Source organism: Cygnus olor, chromosome Z (assembly GCF_009769625.2).
Source record: "Cygnus olor isolate bCygOlo1 chromosome Z, bCygOlo1.pri.v2, whole genome shotgun sequence".
Classification (NCBI taxonomy): domain Eukaryota; kingdom Metazoa; phylum Chordata; class Aves; order Anseriformes; family Anatidae; genus Cygnus; species Cygnus olor.
The window spans coordinates 46,371,436-46,395,744 of NC_049198.1; the positions used below are offsets into that span (position 1 = coordinate 46,371,436).

At 41.8% G+C, this 24,309-nt stretch overlaps 2 protein-coding genes across 10 annotated transcripts in view; one reads left to right on the forward strand and one right to left on the reverse strand.

Moving 5' to 3' along the window:
• SYK (spleen associated tyrosine kinase) overlaps positions 1 to 5,263 on the forward strand; it is a 58,424-nt gene extending 53,161 nt beyond the window's left edge. For all 6 annotated transcript variants that reach the window (XM_040540906.1, XM_040540910.1, XM_040540912.1 and 3 more), the window contains 3 exons: positions 359 to 499; positions 856 to 968; positions 2,973 to 5,263. In XM_040540906.1, the coding sequence (XP_040396840.1) occupies positions 359 to 499; positions 856 to 968; positions 2,973 to 3,045 (327 nt within the window). In that variant the 3' untranslated portion in view covers positions 3,046 to 5,263. The remainder of the gene's footprint in view (positions 1 to 358; positions 500 to 855; positions 969 to 2,972) is intronic.
• Positions 5,264 to 11,634: 6,371 nt separating this feature from the next.
• LOC121062135 (tubulin polymerization-promoting protein family member 2-like) lies at positions 11,635 to 17,731 on the reverse strand. 4 transcript variants are annotated; one of them, XM_040541779.1, is made up of 4 exons: positions 17,610 to 17,731; positions 12,351 to 12,527; positions 12,044 to 12,197; positions 11,635 to 11,898 (listed from the first exon to the last, which is right to left on the reverse strand). In XM_040541779.1, the coding sequence occupies exons 2-4, from the start codon at positions 12,518 to 12,520 to the stop codon at positions 11,716 to 11,718; spliced, it is 507 nt and encodes a 168-aa protein (XP_040397713.1). In that variant the 5' UTR covers positions 12,521 to 12,527; positions 17,610 to 17,731; the 3' UTR covers positions 11,635 to 11,715. The 4 variants fall into 4 exon arrangements, with proteins under 4 accessions (XP_040397713.1, XP_040397711.1, XP_040397710.1 ...); XM_040541777.1 differs by lacking the exon at positions 17,610 to 17,731 and adding an exon at positions 13,340 to 13,421 and having other exon boundaries at positions 12,351 to 12,524; XM_040541776.1 differs by lacking the exon at positions 17,610 to 17,731 and adding an exon at positions 12,619 to 12,718.
• Between the last annotated feature and the right edge of the window lie 6,578 nt (positions 17,732 to 24,309).

Below are 24,309 nucleotides of genomic sequence, written 5' to 3' on the forward strand. Positions count from 1 at the left end.
AGACTCAATGTAGCTAAGTAGATATCTCTTACCTCCTGCAAAAAATAGATTTGAAAAATCTTTGAAAGAGTTTAAAATTGAATGCTGCTGAAAACATAACTCCAGGTCCTTTAGCTAAGCTTGGCTTTACCATAGCATTCATTTCAGTGCATTATTTGAGTGTGGAAGATTAAGAACAATTTTATAACAGTTTTGAAGAAGCTGCTGCATATTTTCTCTAATGCCAGCTACATCAGAAATACTTGGTACAAATGCAGGCAAATCTAAGTTAAATTGACGTATAGGAATTACAGTGTTGTTTACTACGTACTACTGTCTTCTAGACTGCTTTTTTCTTTTCTGTTATTGCTTATTTTAGGCACAAAGTCATGGAAAATGGCCAGTCAAGTGGTATGCTCCAGAATGTATGAATTTCTACAAGTTTTCTAGCAAAAGTGATGTCTGGAGCTTTGGGGTTTTAATGTGGGAAGCTTTCTCTTATGGGCAAAAACCATATAAGGTGAGTAGTTCTATCTGGCAGTTCTTTCACTGTAAAAATTCAGAGCAAATTTTAACCAACACCTTTCTTTTTATACCTGGAAGAGTAGTTACAGGTTGAAGAAGGCCTTAGCACCCCATCTTCAGGTTGGAAATTAGGAGAAATTTATTCTCAGAAAGAGTAGTCAGGCATTGGAATGGGTTGCCCAGGGAAGTGGTGGAGTCACTGTCCCTGGGGACGTTCAAGGAAAGGTTGGATGTTGTGCTTAGGGACATGGTTTGGTGGGTGACATTGGTAGTAGGGTGATGATTGGACCAGATGATCTAGGAGGTTTTTTCCAACCTTAATGATTCTATGATTCTATGATTCTATTCCAGGGTATGAAAGGTGGTGAAGTCGCACAGATGATTGAAAGAGGAGAACGAATGGAACGGCCTGAAGCTTGTCCAACAGAAGTCTATAACTTAATGAAATTGTGTTGGACATACAAGTGAGTGTGATGATCTCTCTTTTAATAGCAGTATAATTTAGTCTGCATAGTTGACATCCAGAAAGTATAATATAAGAGTATTTCAAAGCATATCATTTCAGCTGGTATTTAGCTTACAAACAACATGCAAAGGAAGGAGTCAGTTACACTTTCAAATGAAAATTATGTGAGTTATCAAATGTACCACAGGAATCTGATTTTAAACAGGTGATCTATTTTTTGCTGGAACTGTTATAAATAAATAAATAATAAAAAAAGTATCATCAGAAACAATTATTCCACCAGAATGTCAGTCTGATGCATTTCAAAAAGAAAGTATGAAATTAATGAAACATTCCTGTTTCATTTTGGTTTGTATTTGGTTTCATTTTGGTTTCCAAGACTTTACTAAAATTTCAATCATGTTATCAAATCATTCCTCTATTGCTCACTTATTAATTGTTTTGACTTTTTCTTCTGTCATTTCTAAATATCTGCAATTTGGATACCACATTGACTTCCTACTAGTGAAAGGCAAAACATCTTTCCAAGTTGTACCTAATGTTTAGGAAACATTTTTTTCTGATCGGCAACATTTCAAAAGTTAGAATTATGAAATACAGATAAGAGGGAAAAAAGAAAGAAGGAAGGAAGGAAGGAGGGAAGGAAGGAAGGAAGGAAGGAAGGAGGGAAGGAAGGAAGGAAGGAAGGAAGGAAGGAAGGAGGGAAGGAGGGAAGGAAGAGAAAGAAAGAAAGAGAGAAAGAGAGAGAGAGAAAAAGAGAGAGAAAGAAAGAGGTAGAAAGGGAGGAAGAAAGAGAGAAAGAGAGAAAGAGAGAAAGAGAGAAAGAGAGAGAGAGGAAGAAAGAGAAAGAGAGAAAGAGAGAGAGAGAGAAAGAGAGAAAAAGAGAGAAAGACAGAGAAAGAGAGAGAGAAAGGAAGAAAGGAAGAAAGGAAGAAAGAAAAAGAAAGTAAGAAAGAAAGAAAGAAAGGGAGAAAGAAAGAAAGAAAGAAGGAAAGAAAGCCCACCTAATACTCTCTTTTTTTTTTAATCAGTATATTGCAAAATTCATTTAAAATGTTTTAAAATTTGTCATTTTAAACTATTTTGTTGAAGCTACCTTTAGCTGTAGAAAGGGTTCCAAAAAGCATCCGAAGTCCATTGTCACTTACTTTGCCAATTCACCATCTGGAGAGTACATGAAGAATATTTTCAGCAAAGGTCTCTGGGTTCCATTTCAGGAGGTGTGGTACTTCACCTTTAGGTACCTTGCTTCTTCGGTAGTTTTATTACACCTGGTACTCTAGAAAGAACATGGAGCCATAAAATAATTTCTGCATTTTTGTTTGTCTCAAATAATGCTTTAGCAGTTTTAGAGTAAATCTGTATCATTTTCTTTGTGATTAGTAATCATATTATCGAGGGTAGTGGTTTTTATTTGTTTGTACTCGAATATCCTTAACATTGGAAAGGAAAAGAAAAAAAAATTAAAAAATCCATAATAAGAATGCTCAGGTCATGCAGTATAACTATCTCAATATGTAATGTACTATTGTCAGGTCTTGTCACTTTAATTATATTCTCCCAAATCAACAGAGGTGCAGATAAAGAGGAAATGAAAGCAGTATGGCCATGTATTGTATGCCTAGGCTTCTCTCAGTAGAGCTAAGCTGCTCTGTATGACTGTAGTACCCATTGTAAGGCAGATAATGCCCTGTAAATTTTCTTTCCTTCTTACTACTGAAGTAAACAAAGTAGAAAATTAAATGGGGCCGATTTACCATATATTTCTAGTAACACCTTCATCAACAGAAAGTAGCAGGTATGACAATTAATTCACTGACAGGATGCTCTGTATTGTCATTTGCCACTTGATTATCACTTGGTAGCAACATTTTGGTAGCCTTAAAGTACTGTGAGCAGCTTATAGGATCTGTCACTGAGATAAAGTCCAAGGTGTTGCAAGGCCAATGCACCTTTTCAGCTTCCTCCTTCCTGTGCAGTGATATTTGTCATCTTTCCACAGTGTTGATGACCGACCAGGATTCGTTGCGGTTGAGCTGAGATTACGTAACTACTATTACGACATTTCCCACTAACAACATTAAGAACAGCAGCTGCCTTGTCTTCAGCAAACATCTTCTAAGAAGCAGTTCAGTTTCCGAAACCAAGTGACTTGGATTTTTGTACTTCCACTTTCACCATATAAAGCTCGGAGCTAAGCCCTGTTTGTAGGTTTGCCTTTTCTTTCTTGCTTGCAGAATAGCAAGGTCCAAAATAAAGTTGAAAACATTGGAATACAAAGTGAGCAGCACGAATATAAGTGCGGATGCTTAGACTTTTGCTACCTTCCATTTCATTTTATTTACAGCTTTATAGGCTTTACATTTTTCTGTCATGTAAAAGTATTTAAAGTTTTTCAGCCCTCTTCCTGTATTGTATTTGAGTTCAGATGGGGATTTAAATTCTTGTAAATAATTTTTTTAGCTCTTAAATAAACCAAGTATTGTTCCAGTTTTCCCCCTACCTGAGGAAGAATAGCGTAAGCACTTCTCACAGTGAAGGAAATTTGCTGTGAAAGTGTCAGTCATTTTGACTGACAGTGTGTTTGATTTTACCCCCAAGCTGCTTTATAACCAAATTGTGTTCTCAGTAATAATGTAAGCAGCAAGATACTGGGAGATGAGAATTTCTAACACGTGGAAAGAGGAATCATCAGCTCTTAACCTTTAAGTGTTACCAGCTCCTCTCTTTCCTCACCTCATGTGGAAGCCCAGCTGTCCATCAGGGTGTTATTTTTTTTCCTGGTGGAACCTGGGAACTCAGGGACTTGCTCTCACCTTGGGACAAAGTGTATCAGCACCTTAGACAATGACTCTGGGTTTTAGCCTGAAGTCCATAAGTGCAGTTCCTGAAAAGGCAGCTGTGCATTGAAAGGTGAAGGAGCAACAACTTTTTCCTTTGTGTGGTCTGAGCCTTCTCTAGAGATATCTTTTCCATGTACCTCTTTGGATATACCAAAGCTTCTTGTGTTTTGTTGAGTGACAACCATTTCTTTTTTCAAACCTTTCTTGAAAAGCATTTGTGAGAATTCACCACAGCTTATAACCTCTGAAGCTAAGTTTCAGTCCCAGATCAAATGTTTTAAAATAGGCTTAAGGATATCCAGTTTACTTTCATCCTTTCCTAAATGTTAGTATTTATCCTGTTATTAATGTTAGTGAGCATCTCAGGAAAAGGTGTTTGTCGTACCATTTTTTTTAATGGCCCAAGCAGGGTTTCCAGTACTGTGTGTGTATAGCAATGATAATTACAAATTATGTAGCCAATCTCTATTCCCATTTTTTACCTTTATGTGTTTTTTATCCAATCTCATTTTAAATATTCTAGAAGTCAAAATTTCTGCTTGTGCGTTCCCCACAAGCAGGCACATTACAGGCACTTATGTGTATCTCAGGATTCTACTAGATATAGAGATTTTAGAAGAATATGAAAAATAAGATTTAGAGTTAGATATACTTGTTGCATACAGCTGTTTAGAGCATATGTTTTTAATTGTTTGAACAGGGTACTCTTAGAGATGCAGTGATTTTTTTTTTTCCCTAAGAAAGAAATTGTGTGGGCAATTACAATGAGAAAGTGTGAAAAAATATGCATAAAATATGACTATAAAAATGTGGGATTTACTGTAAAACTATTTGTTTCTTTATACTCATTTTATGGTGTATTTAAAAAAAAAAAAAAAAAGCCTAGTGATTTTGGTAGTTTCATTTTGGGGAATCCAGTGCCAGAAACTTCAGAAAGCACATGCTACTGAAAGATACTGAGTGCAATAGGCCATGTTTCAAATGTGAGTCAAACATGACTTATATTCAAGATAATTTTTTTATTATTACTTTTAGTAAACATTTTTTCTACATGGACAGCTTGCGTAGATGTTGCCCATAGTTATATATAGTTGTTTTTTAGCATTATCCCTATTGCAGAGAAACTGTCAGCTTTATATGTGCAATTAGTACATTCATGGGGATATCAGTCATAAATCAATTGCACAAATCAAAAACAATTGCACAGCCAGTGAGTGACAGCACTCTATTTCCCTGCAATATATATGTATATATGTTTTTAAAAATGTTACCTAGTAGTAGAAAACTGGAGGAATAGTTCTTCCCCTCTCTTCTGAGTGAATGTCTCTTTTGGTGTTGCTTGATTGTTTTTAGCTTCACTGTTCTGTAATAAAAGTTTACAATGAGGATATGAAGTATTTTGAAATAACTGGATTAGGTTTTTAAACTGAGATTAAAGACATTGTTTTAGAAACTCTGCTGTTTTAAGAAGAATCCTTCAGATTTAAAGTGTTTTCTGAAAAATGCTGATGATGTGCAGAGCTTGTGTATTTACTGAATTACTGTAGTTGTAGAAAACTGAGATTCCCTTATTGACACTGAGTGGTACCTGACAGGACAGATAAACCCACTAAGGCCTGAGGCTGCTTTTGGAACTACTCAGGGCTAGCAGGAAAATCCCTCAAAATATGTGTGTTGTTATTACACCCAAGCCTTTCCAAGATACTGCATTTCAGTGACACTGTGCTGCATATGGGAAGTTAGAGGTGCTGGGAGCCAAGCTATCCAACGATTTCTGCATTACGAGTATCAGCTGTGCAGGGTTTAAAGTCACATTAGTCCACACGGAGCCTCCCTTAAATGTGCAGGCCACTCTTTTAGATATTCTGAAAAAACAGAGATCTTAACTCTTTCATTTAGCTTTTGCTGCAAGGACAAGTCTCCAGGAAAGAAAAAGCTGGATGTGACTGAGTTTGAGACTGAATAATAAATAACAAAGGCTAAAAGATAGACAATTCCTCAAGCAGGTACTTCCAACTTCCCATTTGTAGGAATGTGCTATAAACAGCCACTGGTATGAAGAGGCCTTTGTATTTTTTGTATATGGATTTGATTATTATTATTACTGTTGTTGTTGTTATTGTTATTAATTTTAGATTGATTCACATCAGAAATGTCATTTGGCAGTATAGCCCCATAAGTAATTGTCAGAGCAGAGCTAAGGGGTAGCAAACCGCAGCACGGAGGCAGGGGAGCTGGTGTGAGTGACTCAGGGAAGAAGAAGCAGGTGAGAACATGTAAAACCAGTTTTTCCTTAAAGGAAAATACAGTGTGTTTACAGTTTTGTAATTTAGGACTCAAATCTACAAATGCATGTTTATTTTTGAGAATGGGAGTCCATCCACCTTTTTCCATAGAGACCAACCCAAACTGCACAAAAAAAAATAAATAAAAATAAAAAAAAAAATGCACCAATCTCCACCTACTTCAAACACGGTGCAAAACAGGGAATTTTAAGCAGAGAATGGAGGGTATCCATACGTTTTATTTCTGGAATGATTGCAGTCAGAACTGCAGGTTTGATGAAGTGAGCATCTGAGAATGACCTGAAGAGCCTGGTTTTGTGGTTAAGCAGCTCTATGACATGGCCCTGCCAGAAGGTGGCAATAGTTGAACGCTTTTAGGCTGATGCACTTGTCTGAGCATTTCTGGCCATGCCCATCCCGTCCTGGTTCTTGCTGTGTCTGTGCAGCACAGAGGAGCTCGTTAATCTGTTCACTGCTTGCTGTGAAATGTACTCACTTGCTGTGAGTGTACTGCATGTGAGTACAGTTCATGAATGATTTATGTCATAAATGGTTAGTTGTGAGTGATTAGCAAAGTCTTCTGAAACCCCTTGTGACCCTTTGTCTCTGATACCAAAAGTGGGAAATTCCAGGTAGCACGATACAGAATATATCCCACATCTGCACAGAACGGAGTGAGGGTGGCATCTGGCTGAGAGACAAGGAATGAAATGCACCCAGCGTGGGTGGGTGCATCTAAGGCTGCACAAAGATATTGCACTTTTGAGAGAGAGAGAGAGAGAGAGAAGAAAAAGGCTATGGCTGTGCTGAATACAGGGCACATAGTCAGCAATTATAACTACTAGCTTTAAGTTTAGTGAGCACAAACACCCCTTAAGTCATGCAGAAAAAAAAAAAAAAAAAAAAAAAAAGATGTTTTTTATTTTTTAAAGTACCATATGGTTCCTTACAATCACAGTGAAGAAAACCAACACCAGAGGTAAAATAATCCCAGACTTCGAGGGAAAAGAGCCACTTCATACTCAGTATTACCCGTTTCCCAGCGCTGTCCCAGCACTGCACAGCATGGTGAGATGCAAGGCTACGGCACGACCGTGTTTGGTCCCCAGCTCTCCCTGCCGGGGCAACCTGTGGGCCCAGTGGTGTTAGGCAATGTTTGTCAGGCTGATGGGCAAGGCTCAACAGCTAAGTGCCTCCTGTTGCAGCTGCAGGCGGCTGGGGGCTGAGACTCAAACACTGTTACTGGGGCACCCAGACAACCTGTGAAGCTGTCCCAGGGGTTGCAGCTGGGTTTGGAGCTGGAAAAGGAGGGGAGAAATAAAGGCAGGGCATGAGCAATGGTCACAAAGGAAGAGCGTGTAGGGAAAGAAAATTTTTACCCAGTAGATTAGTTAATATTGCTGGAAAAAGATGCAAGCCTATGGCATGTGCATCTTCCTTCGACTTTATAATTCACCATGAAATCCAGTGAAACAACAGAGCAACTTACTGCAAACCCAACTGAAAGCAAGAGTTGTCCAAGTATCTAGAGCTCTCAGAAGCCAAACTAGTACTGTGCACTGATCTCCAAATGTCTCCTTGCCTTGCCTTGCCTTGCCTTGCCTTGCCTTCCCTTCCCTTCCTTTCCCTTCCCTCTCATGGATACATGACCCCCTGTCATGCGGGTGCAGCTACAGCTGCCCACCTGGCACACCCTCTGCAACCATGGGTCCATAAGCTCAGTGCTGGGCTCCCCACACCTCTAGCCAGCTCTGCGGTCACATTAGAAAGACAACCTGCAACAACAACAACAACAACAACAACAAAAACAAATGTGCAAAGGCAGGGCCAATACCACAGCAAACAGGGTGAGCCACCAGCCCACACTGCCATGCAAGTGTTACTTTACATGGATAGTCATTTATCTGTCCTACGGCATTGCCACCAGCGGTGGCTGCATTAACGCAAGTTATCTGTTCTTTCTTATTCCTGCTTTGTCAAAGTAAAGTAAAACTGTGCTGGTTTCAGCAACAGCAAGTCTGTTACTGCATGTCCATGTGGCAAAAGGGGTAGCAGAGGTCTTAAGTAGTTTGAAGACCTTGCTTTAAAACCATTACACACATGGATGTATCTGTAGTTTCTTATCTGTTTCCTGCCTGTGTTAGATAACTCCCTGTCCTACTGCCTCTGCACTTGCAGCACAGTCACAAAGACGTATCTTCAGATCTTGTTCTAGTTTGTGTGCAGATTTCATCAATATTATCAAGCATATTCTACCTGACTGGTGTAACAGGTAACATGCTCCAGTACCCTGAAGCAATGACCAGCTGGCAAAGAACTACTAAATTTGGTCTTGAGTCAAATTTCTAGAAGACAGCAAGAAAACTGCATGGAATGGAAGGGCTGGAGTCTGGGCGTTGAGGGGTATGTCCAGAGACACACCACAGAAACAAGCCTGCTGAGCTTTCCAAAGAACAGGATTTAGTGGTTTTTTGTTTGTTTGTTTGTTTTGTTTTGCCTTTGTGTTAAAGTGGTTGTAAATTGACAGCATGTCTTGATCCAATGTTTCTTTCCCCCCCAGATAATTTGGAGCCAATCCTTCTCCATTTTTTCCACAGTAATGACACATTTTAGCCATAGCTGGGTATAATCTCCTAGATTAGCAGCATTGTTCTGTTTCAGCAAGTTTTCCAGCGTTCCCAGTATATCCCCCAAATCCAGTGCTTTGCATGTATAGAGCTACGTAGCTCTTCTGGCAGCTTCCACCGGCCTTGTTGTTCTCATTACTGCACAAACACGTGCCTATCTTTCAACAGGAGTGCCAGTGGGCATCCTCGCCTTTCCCGCGATGTTCACAGGGGGAGGACAGTGCAGGGAAATGATGCACAACACACTCCTGCTGCTGCCATGGGGAAGGCTCCTAACCTCTTTCTCCTGGGATGGCTGGTTTGCTAGACAGTATGGCCTCTGTAAGAGAGCATACACAAAATGGTGCAGAAATTTAGTATTAGATGGCAGTGGTGTAAGAGGAGCCCCCCATCCCACCTTGCACTGGGCAGTCTCCTCAATTTTTGCAGGCTCCCAATGTACTAAAGCATAAACTGTTTTTTGTCTACGTGTTTGTTTGTTTCTTTTGTGTTGGTTTTGGTTTTGTGTTTTGTTCTGTCCTGCTTGCAGATGTGTTTTTCATGCTGCCATTGATACATGCATGCCTTTATTTTAAAATCTTAGATCCACTGTTATTACTGCTTCCCCAGGGGCATGTAGTAATCAGGTACTATTTTTGAACTCCTCAGTCAAGCACAACTTCCTTTTCATCTGTCCACTCCGCAGCTGCTGTAGGGAGTGAGCATGGCATTCCTCATCTTTTTGTGGTTTCTACTTATAAGGAATAGGCAGGACAAGCAGTGGTTCTTGTTGGTACTGGAGTACTACACAAGTTAGATTACAGGATGAAGTAGATTGAATCATGTCTCAGAAATTCACCCTCCAGTGTCACACTGTACCCAAGTTAATGCAAACCAGAACTCACAGTACACAAGCACAAGTACAAAGCTCACAGTCTGTTCCCTAAGCTCCCACAGCTTTTTCTGTGCCAACTATATATACATAAAGAAAAAAAGAAGAAAAAAGAATGAAAAAAAAAAAAGAAGCTAATATTACAATACATCAACATACAACACATCAACACATCCCTGTGTTTGTTTGCAGAACTTTATGGAGACTATTCCTTGATTCATTTATAAGAAAACTGAGGTCTTAACAAAGAAATAATCAAGGTTCTTGAGGACAGTCCATGTCTTCCTTTCCTCCAAAATGACAAGGTCCTGAGCTGCTCAAAGTGTGGCAAGAAGGAATGGCACCAAACACCACACCAATCCTGGACATTGGTACAGCTGTGAGATGGCTGGTGCCTACGTCTTTTGCTCGAAAACTGTGCTGTCTGGTGGAGCTGGTATGCCTTTCTGCTTGGCCACCAAGGGGTAGTGGGACACTGGTGATTACTACCCACCATGTGTTAATAAGCCCTTGTAAGGGATGGAGCTGGAGGGTGGGAAGTACTGGGAGAACCTCAAACCCATACCTTGGATAACACTATAATGCACACCTGCTGTAATCTCCACATAGAGCTTTGTTCTGGGGAGAAAACCAACCAGGCCTCCATCCTAGGAAAAGCAGGGGACCTCCAGAGAAAGGAGTTAAGGAGCTGTGTCCAGGCCCAGGCCCAGGGCACTGTCAAACAGTCCTGCAGACTCCCAGTAGACTCTCTGCAGACTCCTGTTTTCACCAGAGCATCTCAAGAGCAATGAGTTGAGTAGAGCCACTTCAGGAACAATACAAAGTGTCAGGAACAACAATCATAGCTCTGAAATATTAATACTTGTTGCAATTACCTGCTGACTGCATTAAAATAAGGAATTGTATAACACCAAAAGCAGATCTAGGTGAGAATGTTCTTCCATTGTTACATAAGTGCATTACCTTTTCTTTTGTGGACAATGCCCTGCTACCTGTTAAGCTACATGTACTTTGATTAAACTGTTTTACAGCACATGGTGTACTATGCCAGCGTTGCTGCCACCTTCAATGTGTTTTATCTGAGTTACAAAAAGCCAATTAAAAAGTGGGCATATGGCCTTTATTTTTTACATATATTTCAGCGCTATTTTTTCCATCTTAGTTTGTGCATTTCATCCTGTTGTGTCATCTCAAGTCTGAATTTCACAGAATTTTGTTTATTGCCAATTAAGGTAAAGTTTTAATGATCAGTTCTGGTACTGAGAAATAAAGACAAGCAATCGAACAAACACTTAGGGAAAGCACCCCAGCTTCTCTTTTGACACCTCTCTTGCCCCCTTCCTGGTCTCCCATCCCCTCAAAACCCTCAGGGAGGGCATGGGCAGCACAGGAGGCCACGGTCAGTCATCACACTTTATTCACTGTCCTTGAGGTCATGAACTCTTCCCCAGCTGCCAGCACACTGAAACCAGGGGAAATAGTGTTGAGTGACTCAGGCACGTGCTAGGAATATGTGAGGGGGTTTAACCTGGGGGATGGGAAAAAGCAAAAAGCAGGAACTGGTGTTATTGGGACCCCTACCATCCTCCCAAGGTAGTACCTGTTGCATTCTATGCCTCACAAGGGTACTCTTCAAGGTATGGTAGGTACTGCTGGTGAGCTGTCTGCCACCAGAAACTGCCAGCGTAAAATGCCAGTGAGGCAATACAAAGACAAGCATGCATTGCTCCCCAAGGCAAAAATAACAACAAAATACAAGTGTGTTCGGAGGGGAGAATAAAAATAATGAGTGAATATTTGAAGACTAACCTACTGTTCACTTAATTAGAAATGAGAAGCCATGTGATAGCAGTGGCCTATTTGGCCCGTAGACTTTTCTCCAGAAGGTTGTCTTGTCCTTGGATTGAGGTGCTTTCAAGCCCTGCTGCACAGCAATCAAAGCACCATTGGATGGGGAACCTCCGCCACACAACCATCATCCAGTGCCCGCCCCATGCATTCCCACCCTGTCAGATTTGGTGTGCACAGACACAGAAGGCCAGTTGCATGAGATATTTATTTGCCTCTCCTCCCAAGTAATAGGGGAAGAAAGTCCTTGCTTTCCTAAGCAGTTTCATGCCTAATGTGTCTTGTCGTAAGTGCCTGCTCCCTTGTAGCCACCAACATAGCCGCTGTTGTCGCTCAGGTCCTCGCGGCCAACAAGACCTTTCCCTTTGCCACTCTCATCAAAGCGCTCCTTGTGACTGCCGGTGTATTTGCTAGTGTCCGTCAGCCTCTCAACCCCACCAACCTTGGTGGCTTTCTGCAAGAAAGGAGACCAGCCGGAGACAGCCAGCATTAGGAGTGAGATCACAGATAGGCTCTTCTCTACATGCAAGGATAGCCCTTGGGACATGTGGTCCCACGGCAGCTCCAGCTACACAGCAGGCAAGGAAGCTCCTACTCACCGTGGTGCCTGCACTGCCTGGCTCCTTCCCCTCGATGAGGCCATACACAGCCTGCAGTGCTTCCTCTGGTGTTTTGCCCTTGAAGCGCTTACCACAGAGTTCCTTCATGGCCTGCTGGAACTCAGCAAATGTGATGGTGCGGGCACCCTTGGTCCTACAGCCAGGGGAGACCAAGAGGAAAGTTACCTTGCAGGTGGGTGGCAATGGGATGGGAAAACCCCAGGGCTGCCCCCTGTCTGAGAGCCTGGTTGCCATCTCCTCTGCCCACCCAACAGCGCTGCCCAATGCCCCTTGCTGCGACGCTCACTTGACTTTGTTGAATACTATGTCGACATCAGTGCTGGTCACGGCTTTTCCATCCATCACCCCACACTCTTTGCATATCTTGGAAAAGTTTTTCCCGGTCATCTCATTGCCACTGGCAGCTGTGTCACCGTATACTGCGAATTTACGGAAAGCATCTTCTACACCAGACATCTTGCTGCTGTGGAGAAAAGGAAGGAGAAGAGGAAGGAGCATGGAGTGAGCTGAGATCACCTGCAGCTGCCTGACTGGCACTCACATCCCACCTGTACCTGGTGTCCTGCAGTAAAAATGGCACTGCCACGGGCATCTCTCTGCCATGGGACTGCCATGGCAACCAAATGGGCAACGTCATAGAACGGGTGGGATCCGGGCAGGGACAGTTTGGGACCCAAGGGAAGGCAAAGGAGAAATGGAGGTGGGGCTTTGGGGCAAATGACCTCTGTATGTGAAGCAATGGGGCATCCAAAGCCTCTGAACCTTTTGGAAAAAAAGTTTCAGTTAGACTGCCTCAAGAACAAATGCCCGCATTTGTAAATGATTTATACTTTGCCTGTTATCTGATGACAGAAGTACCAGATTTGTCTTCCAGGCCCCAGATAATTGCCTAAATGTTGCAGACTGCCTTGTAAGTAGTCACCAAACTGTCCCCATCTTTCCAATCACACTTCGTCCCCTGAACAGCTCCCTGAATGAGGTTGTCCTCCTCCTGACCCCAGTAAATTTTCTACTACTGATTAAGTTAGACTACCACAACTGGGTAGCAGGGATCTCTGAGAGAATAAAAACCATTGTGCAGCCTGTAAATCAGTCTGCTACAACTTGAGCAGTCAACTCCTGTTGCTTGTGAGATGCATTTGAATCCTCTTGAAATGCCAAGACTCTCCTAAAGCCTTGAGCTTCACCCAGGGCTCTGGGTCTCACAGTTGCTTGCACGCTGCTATTTAACGTAAATCCCGGGTGAGGCCCCCTGGAGGCCTGGGCCCAGCTCACCTGTGTGAGGTGGCAGTGCTGCTGGCGGTGCTGGCAGCGGTGCTGGCGGCAGCACTGTCCCAGCTGTGTCCCTGGAGGTGGCGGGCACGCCCTGTGCCTCGCTTGCAGATTGTCTGCCTCAGCACCTGTGTCACAGTCCTCACCAAGAATACCGCGGCCGGGCGGCAATGCCATTTTCTGTGGGGCGGGGGTGGGGGTCACTGGACCTTCAGCCCACTGGGATAATAAGCGAATACTGTATGGTTTCCAGCCAGCATACGTCTCACATCATCTGTACTGGGATGTGTAGTGTTCCTCCAGTGGGAAGGGGGGCTACCCCTGTAACCAGTGAACACAGCCAGCCCTTGTTCATGCTTCCCTGAGGAGATGATCTGCTACCAGCATCAGGCCCTGGCTAGGGGTTGAGCCCGGGCAGTCACCAGCAAACCAATGACTCCAGAAGCCAGGGCAGGAGGGGAAGGGGGAGAGATATGACATACGCCACATGTGCAAAATCTTACAGAAACACTTTTTTTTCCACTCCTATGCCAACAAAATTAAAGTAGAAAACTGAGGTGAAAACAGAGACTAGGACTTCCAGGACATCAGTAAGGCTCAAGAGAACATGGAACCATGTATAAATATACCTTATTTCAGAAATATTTTATTCTTGCTGCTAATTAACAGGAATGTATTTTCTGGTCCTGCTGCCAGTCACAGTATACCCAGCTCTAAGCGGTTGGGTGAGCTTGGTGAAGGTTTACCTCTCCCAGGAGGAAAACCTTGCAGTTACTGCTGTACACTCACTGCCTTTGCTCATCTTTATGGCCTTTGCTCTTCCTGCTGAGCTGTCCATAATTCCTCATCAATTACGCTGTTAATGAGAGAAACTCATTTGCCCTTGGCAGGTTTTGTGCAAAGGGCACTGCCTGGCAGTGAGGATCCAAGCAAGGCTGAAATTGCTAAAAAACACCCAGTGCCACCCCTTGCTGCTGCCAGGGATGGGATATAGGCATCCCACCCTACCAGGGCAGCAGCAGAGCCATAACTCTGGCTGGTTTTGAAGTGCCACAAGATGCTAATGAGCTGGGAATGGGGAGTGAGGATGCCAATGTAATCCTCAGCCAAACCAGGCAAACAGATAGATGTGCATGTTGTTGGTGGGGATTTTTCTTACATTCTGGAAAGACTTTTCTATAGCAAAGCATATATTTGGAATAGAACTTTTTTTTTTCTTTTAATTGCATTAAATATATATATATACACATATATATTTTAATTGAGCAATGTATAACTTGTCTAAGGTGACTAAGTAAAGCTGACAGCCTCAGAAAGAAGGCAATATTTTGTTAGAGTGAGTAGCCAAACATCAATAAATTCTGAGGTCAGGAATTCACCTCCTTTTTCCCCTATAACTCAAAATTATTACAGTTCAGCTGTGATGATGACAGCTTCTTTGTTTCTCCTCCTCCTAGTCTGGATGTGACAATGGATGAACCAGAAGGTCACTTCCCTTAAAGTTATTATGGCATTGCTCCCTAGTCATGAGCTCAACAAAACCGTAAACAAAAACAGCTCAAACCAGACAAGTGTCCAAAACTTCAAAGATTGCCATGAAAGGTGGGGCAAGTACTTGAGAGTCTGCAAGGGTTGAACAGGTGGTCTCTTTCAACTCCTGTCTGAGCAAAAGGACAAAGCCCTCTTCAGATATGCACTTTCTAGGTAGAGTAAGAGTACGCAAAGCTTACCACAGATCACCAAATTTTAACATGCTTCATAATAATATGCTTGTATATACTATATCATAATACATATAAGAGAAGTTTGTCATCTCTAACCTTGAGTTCCAGTTCCTGAGGGAAAATAAAAAATGTCATATGCACGCATGCATGCATGGCCAGAGATTCCTGTTATCAATACACCTCTTTAGCAAAAAGGCAAATGGCCAGATCGTTGTTCTGAAATTTTCTGCATGACTTCTCTATAGTTATATTTCCCCAGAAGAATCTTAGTTCCTTTTGTGATCAACAAATTTTATCAACAGTAATTTTACCTGTATTTTCTTTTCACTGATAAAAATGTGAAAGAGCATTGGGCCAAGCACTAAAAGCTGCAGATTTCCACCACAGACACCTCTAAGGACAAACATCTCCTATGATCTGCCAGTTCACTATTGCTAAATTCATTTAACCTGGAGGACAAGGTTTTAAAGAGCCACTCTTTAGAATGATAGCATGCAACTGACAGATCACACAGCAAAATTGTATTAATATGTTCCAGACATAGTGCTCCAGTGAAGTTAACACAGAGATTAATCTGACATTGTGCCTATGGTCTTCACTTTTCAATTCTCTCATGGCTACATGCCAAATTTTTTCTGCTTTCAGTTGGAAGGGTTTCGACAAAATCAGGCCAAGGGAGTACAGAAATGGTCCCAAGTAACTAGTTAAGTATTTGAGGCTGCTGCCAGCCTGCTATGAGCTCAGCTTAAAGTTGCATTTGGGGAGGTTTGAAGTATCTTAGATTGGCCAGAGATGAAGAAATAGAGGAGAATCACCAGAAGGAAAAAAAATAAAAAATAAAGGACGAGGAAAAAAAGAAGAAAAAAATTTGTGTTTTAATAAAATAATACAAATAACATATAGAAACAGACACACACACTATTCCCCTGTTCCCAAAGCAGATAAACCATTAAAAAGAAGTTCTCATATTATGAAGGGATATGCTAAATTGCTTAAATCCTCAGTCTTAGGGAAGTGATTTATTCTATACCAATAAAATGGTTAGCTGCAGAACAGAGAGCTGAATGCAGTGTTCTATTCAAATTCCTACATAAATCTGCAGGAAAGTTGGAAGACAACTTTGATACCATCTTCATGGAATCAGCATTATTTATTTAAGGAAAAACAGTATTTTGAAGAGACTAAAAAGTACAAAAAAAAAAATGTTAAGGCATTTGTAACATTGAAGCAAACCAAACTAGCTCTGCAGAATAGTAGAAATCCGGGAGAAAAGATTAATTATGTCTGAAGCTCTTTTGTAGGCAAGAAGAATATTAACTTCTGCTGTTATGAATAAATGAATTCTAAATTATTCTTTGTCTGCTAGATTTTATGAACTATTACCATAATCACATAAACCTCCTTTTTTCACATAAAGCTATGTATAGCATAAGACTTCCTTTCCAGTGCCATGATCAGAGAAACTGTTTGAATGAAGACATTAAAGCAGTGAAATTCCAATTACTGTATGAAACATTCTAAATCTATCAAAATGAGCTGCTCGGACTACAGCTAGACCCAGAAAACCCCAAAAGATGGTGGATGAAGGTAAATTGAAACTCAGACATGGAGCTCTCCATCTGATTCCAGACTGTGTACTTTTGCAGCCAAATTGTCCCTTTCCTGGTCTCTGAGTATGTGAAGAACAAAGTTTTATTTAAAATGAGGGTCAAGTGTGAGAGTGTAATGCATAGCACAAGTTTGAAAGGCAGTGACTTTAGCCGTCCTGCTGAACAAATACAATCTGTCTGATACGGATATATGGGGAAAGAGGGGAGAACAGAGGAATGTGTTGGTGCCTAGGCTTGAAAGAGAATTTTAAAGAATAGCTGAAAGAACCAGAATCGTGCACTGACAAATTTGAAGCTACTGGTCAGAAAGTAAAATAGAGCTAAAGAGACCAAACATAGCTGCTGCGTGTAAAAACAGTTCATGGGATTCCTTTTCAGTATTTTCAGTTCTAGTGCATTTTTTATTATTATTTTTATTATTTGTCAGGCATACACACATTCACACACACTATAAGAAAGCCTTTTTAAGACACAGATCAAACTGTTGTTCAAGGGAGTAAATTAGGACAAGTTTAATACACACTAATTGTACAGTTTTATAAATAACAAGCTTCTAATGAAAATTACCAGCCCGGATAAATCCCATCTTGTGTGTGCCCAATCCCAATGTAAGAAAAAGAACAATGTGCAGTAGCTCCTCATGGTCTTTCTGAGCTGAAAACTTCTGTGTCATCCCATAGTGAAGTGACCTCGTCTATATGCCTTGGTCTAGCCCACATGAACTAGAGAGTTTTGTCCTTTACTTGGAAACCAACACGTGGAAAACTATGTTTCTGCATTGTCCTGATCTGCAGACCCCTACGGTGAGCCCACAGCAATAAAACAAGAAGTTATTCACCCTTATACCTATGGTGAACCACTGTCTTTTATGAGCATACCCATTTAGTAAAAAAATGCATAATTACATAAAATAGATTCCCTCTCTATCAAGGAAATTACCTGTCTCTTGTTTTGGAGGCTGAGCACACAAAGAGTTGAGAACTTTGTTTGTACAGTTCCTTATATTATGCAAATGTTATCCTGTAGTTAGTTAACTTCAGTGTCCTCCTCAGGCTGTGTAGGTGAACATGGACTGGAAAAGGTATAAGAACAAGATAAACTGAAGGTTAAGACAGTTCTCTTTGCAAGTTCCAGCCACTGCTTTGTTTTCTCCTTGAATGCCTTTTGGACCACAGTTTAGCTGGAACTGTTTTCAGCTGGAGAGCCAATGAAGTTTTTCTCCCCAAACACCGCTCCCACATGAGGGCTCCAGCACATTATTGGTTTACGTACCTCGTCCCATTGCTTTTTCTCTTTACACAGTAAAATCATTGTGAAAGTGTCTGATGATCTAGATGCACCCTCGTGTTCTTGACCTGTACAAAGAAGTTTGGTGCTTTAGATTGAGCAGTTTTAAACAATGTTAGTTTATTTTCATGAAAATTTGAGAGTATTTTTTTCCACAGTTGGCTCTGCTTATTTCAAGAATCATCTCAATCACAGAACAAAAACAAATTTATATATAAAAAAAGGAAAGGCCTTTTAAAGATATCAACCACAGAGGAAACCTAAATGCTATAAGTGTAGTCTGTACATTTTGATCAGCGCACATAACTTAATTTGAGGGACACTGTGGCTGTATTTTGAAGTTATTGTTTGTTATATTATCAGATACAATAAATTCAAAATAATTTGTGTAGGATAAATCATGTTCCCCTTGGCCAGAAGTCAGTGTATTACAACAACAATCTTCAGGAGTAAATTTTTTGTATGTATTCCTGTCGACATTGACATCAGGTTTTTTGTTTGTTTTTATATGGAAAACATTCCACTCTGCTATAATCCAAACAATATTTGTACGTCTGAGAAAAAATAACAGAATAATTTCTTAAGGTACAGTGCCCGTAACAAGCAGTTTCCAGCTACGTGACAAATCCTTTCAAAGCAGGATGAAAGGTACTTTGGTACATGCTTTCCTATTGTAATGGTCTTTCTTGGCATATGTGAGAGTGGGCTATGGCCCATGGTAACATATGAAAATGCTGGACTGCTAAGCAGGTGTGCCACATTGCTGAAACTCTCCCAAGACTTAGAAAAAAGCTCTTAGACAAGTGCTGCTACAACACTTCAACTAACTCATTAGGAAATATGGCATTTAATACTTGATTTATTATGTGATTAGTAACACATTAAAAAAGGTCATTTTCATATATATCTATATGATAATGTGAATCATATTCATCACCAATGTAACATCTGCTGATTCCACTGTAGTTATATTAAGAATTAATTTTGCTCCTGAAGTATGTTTTCCTATTCTATTTTAGCTACATTATATTAGCTCCCTCCACAGCAAACCTGCATTTATCTCAAACTTGATTTGATGCAATCATGCAGGAATAAATGATGTTGTTTTGACTCATTTCAACAAGTTGAGCCATTTGCACGCTGTTCCAACAACATCCTTCTGCATGCAAAAGTCTCTTGGCAGTTCTTCAACTCTGACCCAGAATTCCATCTGAAAAGCTACAGCTTTTGTGTGTACATACTGTAGAAGCACAAATGTTGCTGCTAACTTTTTTCCACAACGCATCAAAGCATTCTGTAGGGGGAGGAGGTTCAAGAAATATTAGGTTAAAGCATTTTTATGCATATATAGTTGCATACAAATAGCAAGTGTAACATATATGCGTATATTAAAAGTATATATATATAGTGGCAAATCACATTTTAGGTGCTTGTGAGAAACGTATCGCTAGATACCTATTTTAACTCAAGCTCCTGAATTCCTTAGATCCTTATAGAAAGGTATTTGCAAGTCTTCAGTTGTGTGCTGTCATTCAGGCCAACATAAAACTCTGATGGTGGCATGCATCAAGAACAAATAGGACAAGCATACTTCCTCATCACTTATTACCTGGCACCTTTATGAACAAATTCAATGATCTTCCTGAGCTATTCTCACTCATAACACAGTTGGAGTTGGCCCACCATTTTCCTATTATAGATCAAGACTTCTGGCCTTTTCCAGCTAGCTGCCCAGGCCTATTTCAGCCAGAGAATGTTATTTCAAGCTTTTAAAAGTGAGTCTCAAGCAAAAGAAGAAAAAATTAACAACTAATTACCAGTATTAATTTTGTGCCTTATTTTATCAAACAGTAAGATTCTTCAATATGATTCTATAAAGGTCATAGTTTAAATAACATTTAAAAACACAGATCTGGCCTTATTTTCTGTGATAATAAGCAATATGACCAGTTTCACAAATTTCAGTGTTAGTATTACACCTTCCTGGCACTATGTCTTTACCATTTCTTATATCTTGCCTTCCATAAAAGCAAAGAAACCACTTATACAACAGTGCCCAAACAAAAGCACTGAGCATAACCAAGCTTAAACAACTCAAGATGACTTACATTACATTTTAGAGCTTCCTACTAGATTGATTAGTGTTTCTGCACCCTGTTTTGTAAACAAAGGTACTGTGCAAACAGGAGATTGTGATGTCCAAGAGCAGATGTAAGGATTATCATGGGGTCTAGATTTTTAAAGTGACAGACCTATTCCTATTCTGATCCATCAATGAAAACACACACACAAACATATATATAATGCTTTCGTCATTACTAAGGAAATACACCGCTTTTTTCAAAACAAACTGCAGATGAAAAGGAAGATGCTTGTCTTTTCTTCACTGTAAGGCGACAGCTTAGACTTCAGTCATCTTGGTGAAGTCAAAGAGCAAAGACAGAGAACTGGGCACTCTCCCATTTATGCACTTAGCCAGGTGTTGTGGTTTAGCCCCAGCAGGCAGGTCAGCACCATGCAGCCACTCGCTCCCTCTCCCCAGGTGTTATGGGAGGGAGAATTGGAGAAGTAAAAGAGCAAGAACTCACACGTGGAGATAAAGACAGTACCCTACTGGCAGGGCAGTGTGAGAAGCTGAAAGGTCCTTGACTTAGTGTAAGTACTGCTCTGCAACCAGCAGTATGTCATCACCACTATTTTAATCAAAAATCCAAAACACAGCATCACACAAACCTCTATGAAGAAAAATAGCTCTATGCTAGCCAAAACCATGATACCAGGGAAGCATGTTGGCTAAAATGCAGAAGGCTCTTTCTGCTGTTTTTCTGAGTGGCTGGTGTTGATAAAAAGAGAGTTTCAGCTTTGACTGAACACCTCCTGGACAGCTCAAGAAGGGATGCACCTAGCTGGTGTGGTGGCCTGGCTCCTTCCAAAGGCAGTGACTGCTCCTGAGCGAGCATTGTAAGGGCCTAAGAAACCAGTGAGGACTTCTCATTTTTCTGGTTACAGTCTTACAGGTGTTCCCAAAACCTGGGGTGTCCGAGTCCAGGTGTCCAGCAAGTCTAGAAGTGGCAAAAGAAATCTGGTGGCTATCAATGGCCTTGTGCACCTTGTATCTGCCAGCTCTCGCTCAATTAATATTTCAGAGGCCAGCCCTCAGGAGCTGATCTGTCTTTACACTGTGTGATTATGGCACCTGGGAAATGCAGATCAGATCCACGTTAGGACCTTTAGGCACAGATGCAGTAAAATTGATCAATAGTGCTGATATCCCTGCAGTCAGTGACTCACCAAGCTGTACCAGGTCATGGCACCCTGTACCCCTCTAACCTGGGTGTAGCCTAGCAAGAACATTTATAACTAGGAGTTATGATCCGTGGCATAGCCAAATTCACTCTATCTCTGTGTGGTTTTTTTTTTTTTTTCATATCTCTTCTGGGTGCTGTTACAGTCCAATAGGTTTTCCTGTGTTTTTGTTGTTTCTTTCTTTCTTTTTGTGCTTCTGTGCTTTTGCATCAGGCTGAGAAATGGCAACTCCTCACTCTGTCCTTATTTACAGGCTGCAATGTTACAAGCAAGTAAAAGAACATGTTGTTCCTCACAATGTAAAATGGTGGAACTCATCCATCATGAGATGCTTTATGTAAGAGGCTCATGCTTTATAAAGAAGCTCAACAAGCAATTTGGCAAAACCATGAAAGGAAGTCCTTAAAAGGGTTGCTGGATGTAGAGAGGCAGCAACCTCCAGCCTGGGAAGTCTCTGAGCCTGACTGGTAGCCAGGAGGTTTTAGACTGGAGGATGCCCCAGGACCATGTGCTTCCTCTGCTCTGAGCACAGGTCAGAGACAGGACATGTGTGTGGATAAGCTTTTCTTCCAACCTTATATGGTTGCTTTTGTGTTCACAGTCAATTTCATTTATTTCTTTTCTAATTTATGTAGGCCTATCATTTTCTCCCCAATTCTCATTCTTCCACTTTTCCACTACAGTGTGGCTCCTAGAAAATGGGAAAACCTACTGTGGTCAGAGATTCTTCTAAAGCAACCAAAACAAACAAACTGCTAGCACACCACAAAATACTGTTTCTTTTAGGCTGGAAAAGTGGTAAAAACTATGTGCTGCTGCAGTCAGGATCCAGATCAGCTTACAGTTGCATCCAGCCTTGCAATCAAACTGAAGGGTATTAACAGAGTCCTAGACACATGACACTGAGAGAGGACAGCTTATCAGGTAGCAGTAGAGTGGGAGTGCTCATTTTTCAGGTTTGCAGCTTGAGCTCATATTTGACATAAGTAACAGTGATATTTTCTAGCTTGTGTTGGAAGAGCTGACACCTGTTTTGCATAGTCTACACGTCTCAAGTACACTTCTCAGTACATGGTGATGGAGACAGAAGTTTGGGCTCTGCATGCCCATGTGGCTGCAGCATGCCTGAACTTTCCAAGGGGAGTTAATTTACTTCAAGCTGCCTGCTAGGCCTTGTCACAAGCAGTGGCTGAGGCTACAGGGCTGTTCTGCCACCAGTTCACTGATGCTGGTACCCATTTGTTGCTTCTCTGGATGTGGTGCCCGGCCCCTTTTCACAGCTCACTTTGACAATACTTGTCCCATAAAACCAGGACGAAGGACAAGGCGGGCAGAGCCAGTTTTCGGATAGGTCTGAAACCGCAGAACAAAACAGAAAACCTCTTCTGGCTAAGAACATTTTGTCTTCGGAAGCAGCATTCTTGCATGATTTCACTGCCCATGTGGGATTATTTTGTGGAATTGGGATGATTTGTGGCATGATTTTTATTTTGAGAAATATATGTGTGCAGCCATCAATAGCAGTCACTGCAGCTTAAAATTCTGCAGGCTGGCAGCCCTGCTCCCAGTGACACTGTGAAGACCAGCAGCAGTCTCAGCTCTGGGTGTGGGCTCCTCACCACCTCGTGAATCTCAATGCAAAAGGACCTGCTTCTTTTATGCTTTTTCTCGAGGGCCAGACTCTCAGCAGGTGCAAATCAGCCTCCCCATGCTGCAGTCAGCAGGTCTGTGCCAGTCAGCACCAGCTGAGGATTTGGCTGGCGGTCCTTATTTTCCTGAAGGCATAGCAACAGTCCCGAAATGTGACAGGGGCGTTAGGCTGTGCTGCGCTCTCTCTCCCATCCCTCCTGGCAACAAACCTAGGTGCGAGGAGTCAGCTAGGAAAGTATGTGCCCATTTTTAAAAGCCTTACTTGCAGAAGGGAAGGGAGAGCTCCCCAGTGCCTTCCCTTTCTCGTTCTTGCAGAGGCGCTTCGCTGCCCCATGGAGGGAGAAGGTTTGCTGGACACGAGCCACAGCCCCGCTGGATGTTTCCACCAGCCCAGTGAAGCGGAACAGTCCCATCGCTGTCAGGCCAGAGCCAACGCACAATATTTTACGCAACTATTTTTGTGGTGGGATCAAATGGCCTGGTATCTGGGACATCTGCCGGAAGCAAGACACCCTTTGTGGGAGTCTACACAACTCAGCTGGCCTCACGCTACCGGTTGCTGAAGCCACAGCCTGGGACTGCTTTTCAGGTCTGGTTAAGGACAGAAAAAAAATAAAACCCAGCTTGCTTCAAACAGATATCAATCATGCCCTGTGCTACTCTGTTAGGTGCATCTTGTGCAAAAAACGAGAACTAGCGATATACCCCCACGCACCTCCCCGCTTCCCCAAATCCTATTTTTGAGTGAGGAGCCGGGGTGAACTCATGGTTGTGGCAGGACTTCACCCCATGCCACCTCTAATTATAGGGGAGCCCTGGTCTGTACTGGCAGAAGAATAATCCCCCCCCCCTGCCCGCACAGACGTTGACACTCGGGCTCAGAGAGTGCAACCGTTCAACTGACAGCTTCAGGCTCTGGTTCCTTCACGGCAGCAAGATATAAATATAAACCTTCACAGCCCTGAGGTCTCCTTTTTTTGACTTTAACCCTGGTATTTATTTATTTTTTCTGTAGCTGATTCTTAAGGTCAGTTTTGTGATGGCAAATCCAACACGCAGGGCCGTCAACTGTCTTAATTCCAGGTGCCCATCCTGTTAAGCCCGTATCTGTTGCTATCAATAGGTGCTCCAGGCACAAGGGGAGGGAGGTCAGGTAATAGAAGGGTTTTTGACTGACCTCCTCCACCTGTGCTGAAGAAAAACCTTGTCGCAGGCTAATTGCACTACTGCGTGCAGAAAAGACACTTGTCACTTCTGGCTGCAGTGAGATTTTGTTATCAGGAGTAATGCCATGTGAGGCTGTGTGAAAGTAGCATGGGGTCAAGATCTATACACCCTCCTGAGGCCTTCTTGCTTAATCTGTGGCAAATACTCTAGACAATGTCGGAGGACTACC

Excerpts from the sequence above, each read along its gene's own strand:
- LOC121062135 (XM_040541775.1), bottom strand. The coding sequence starts at position 12,701 with ATGACGTTGCCCATTTGGTTGCCATGGCAGTCCCATGGCAGAGAGATG. Across the intron at positions 12,528-12,612 it reads CTGCAGGACACCAGGTACAG|CAGCAAGATGTCTGGTGTAG; the intron begins GTGGGATGTGAG and ends TTTTCTCCACAG. Across the intron at positions 11,899-12,043 it reads CAGGCAGTGCAGGCACCACG|AAAGCCACCAAGGTTGGTGG; the intron begins GTGAGTAGGAGC and ends CCTTTCTTGCAG.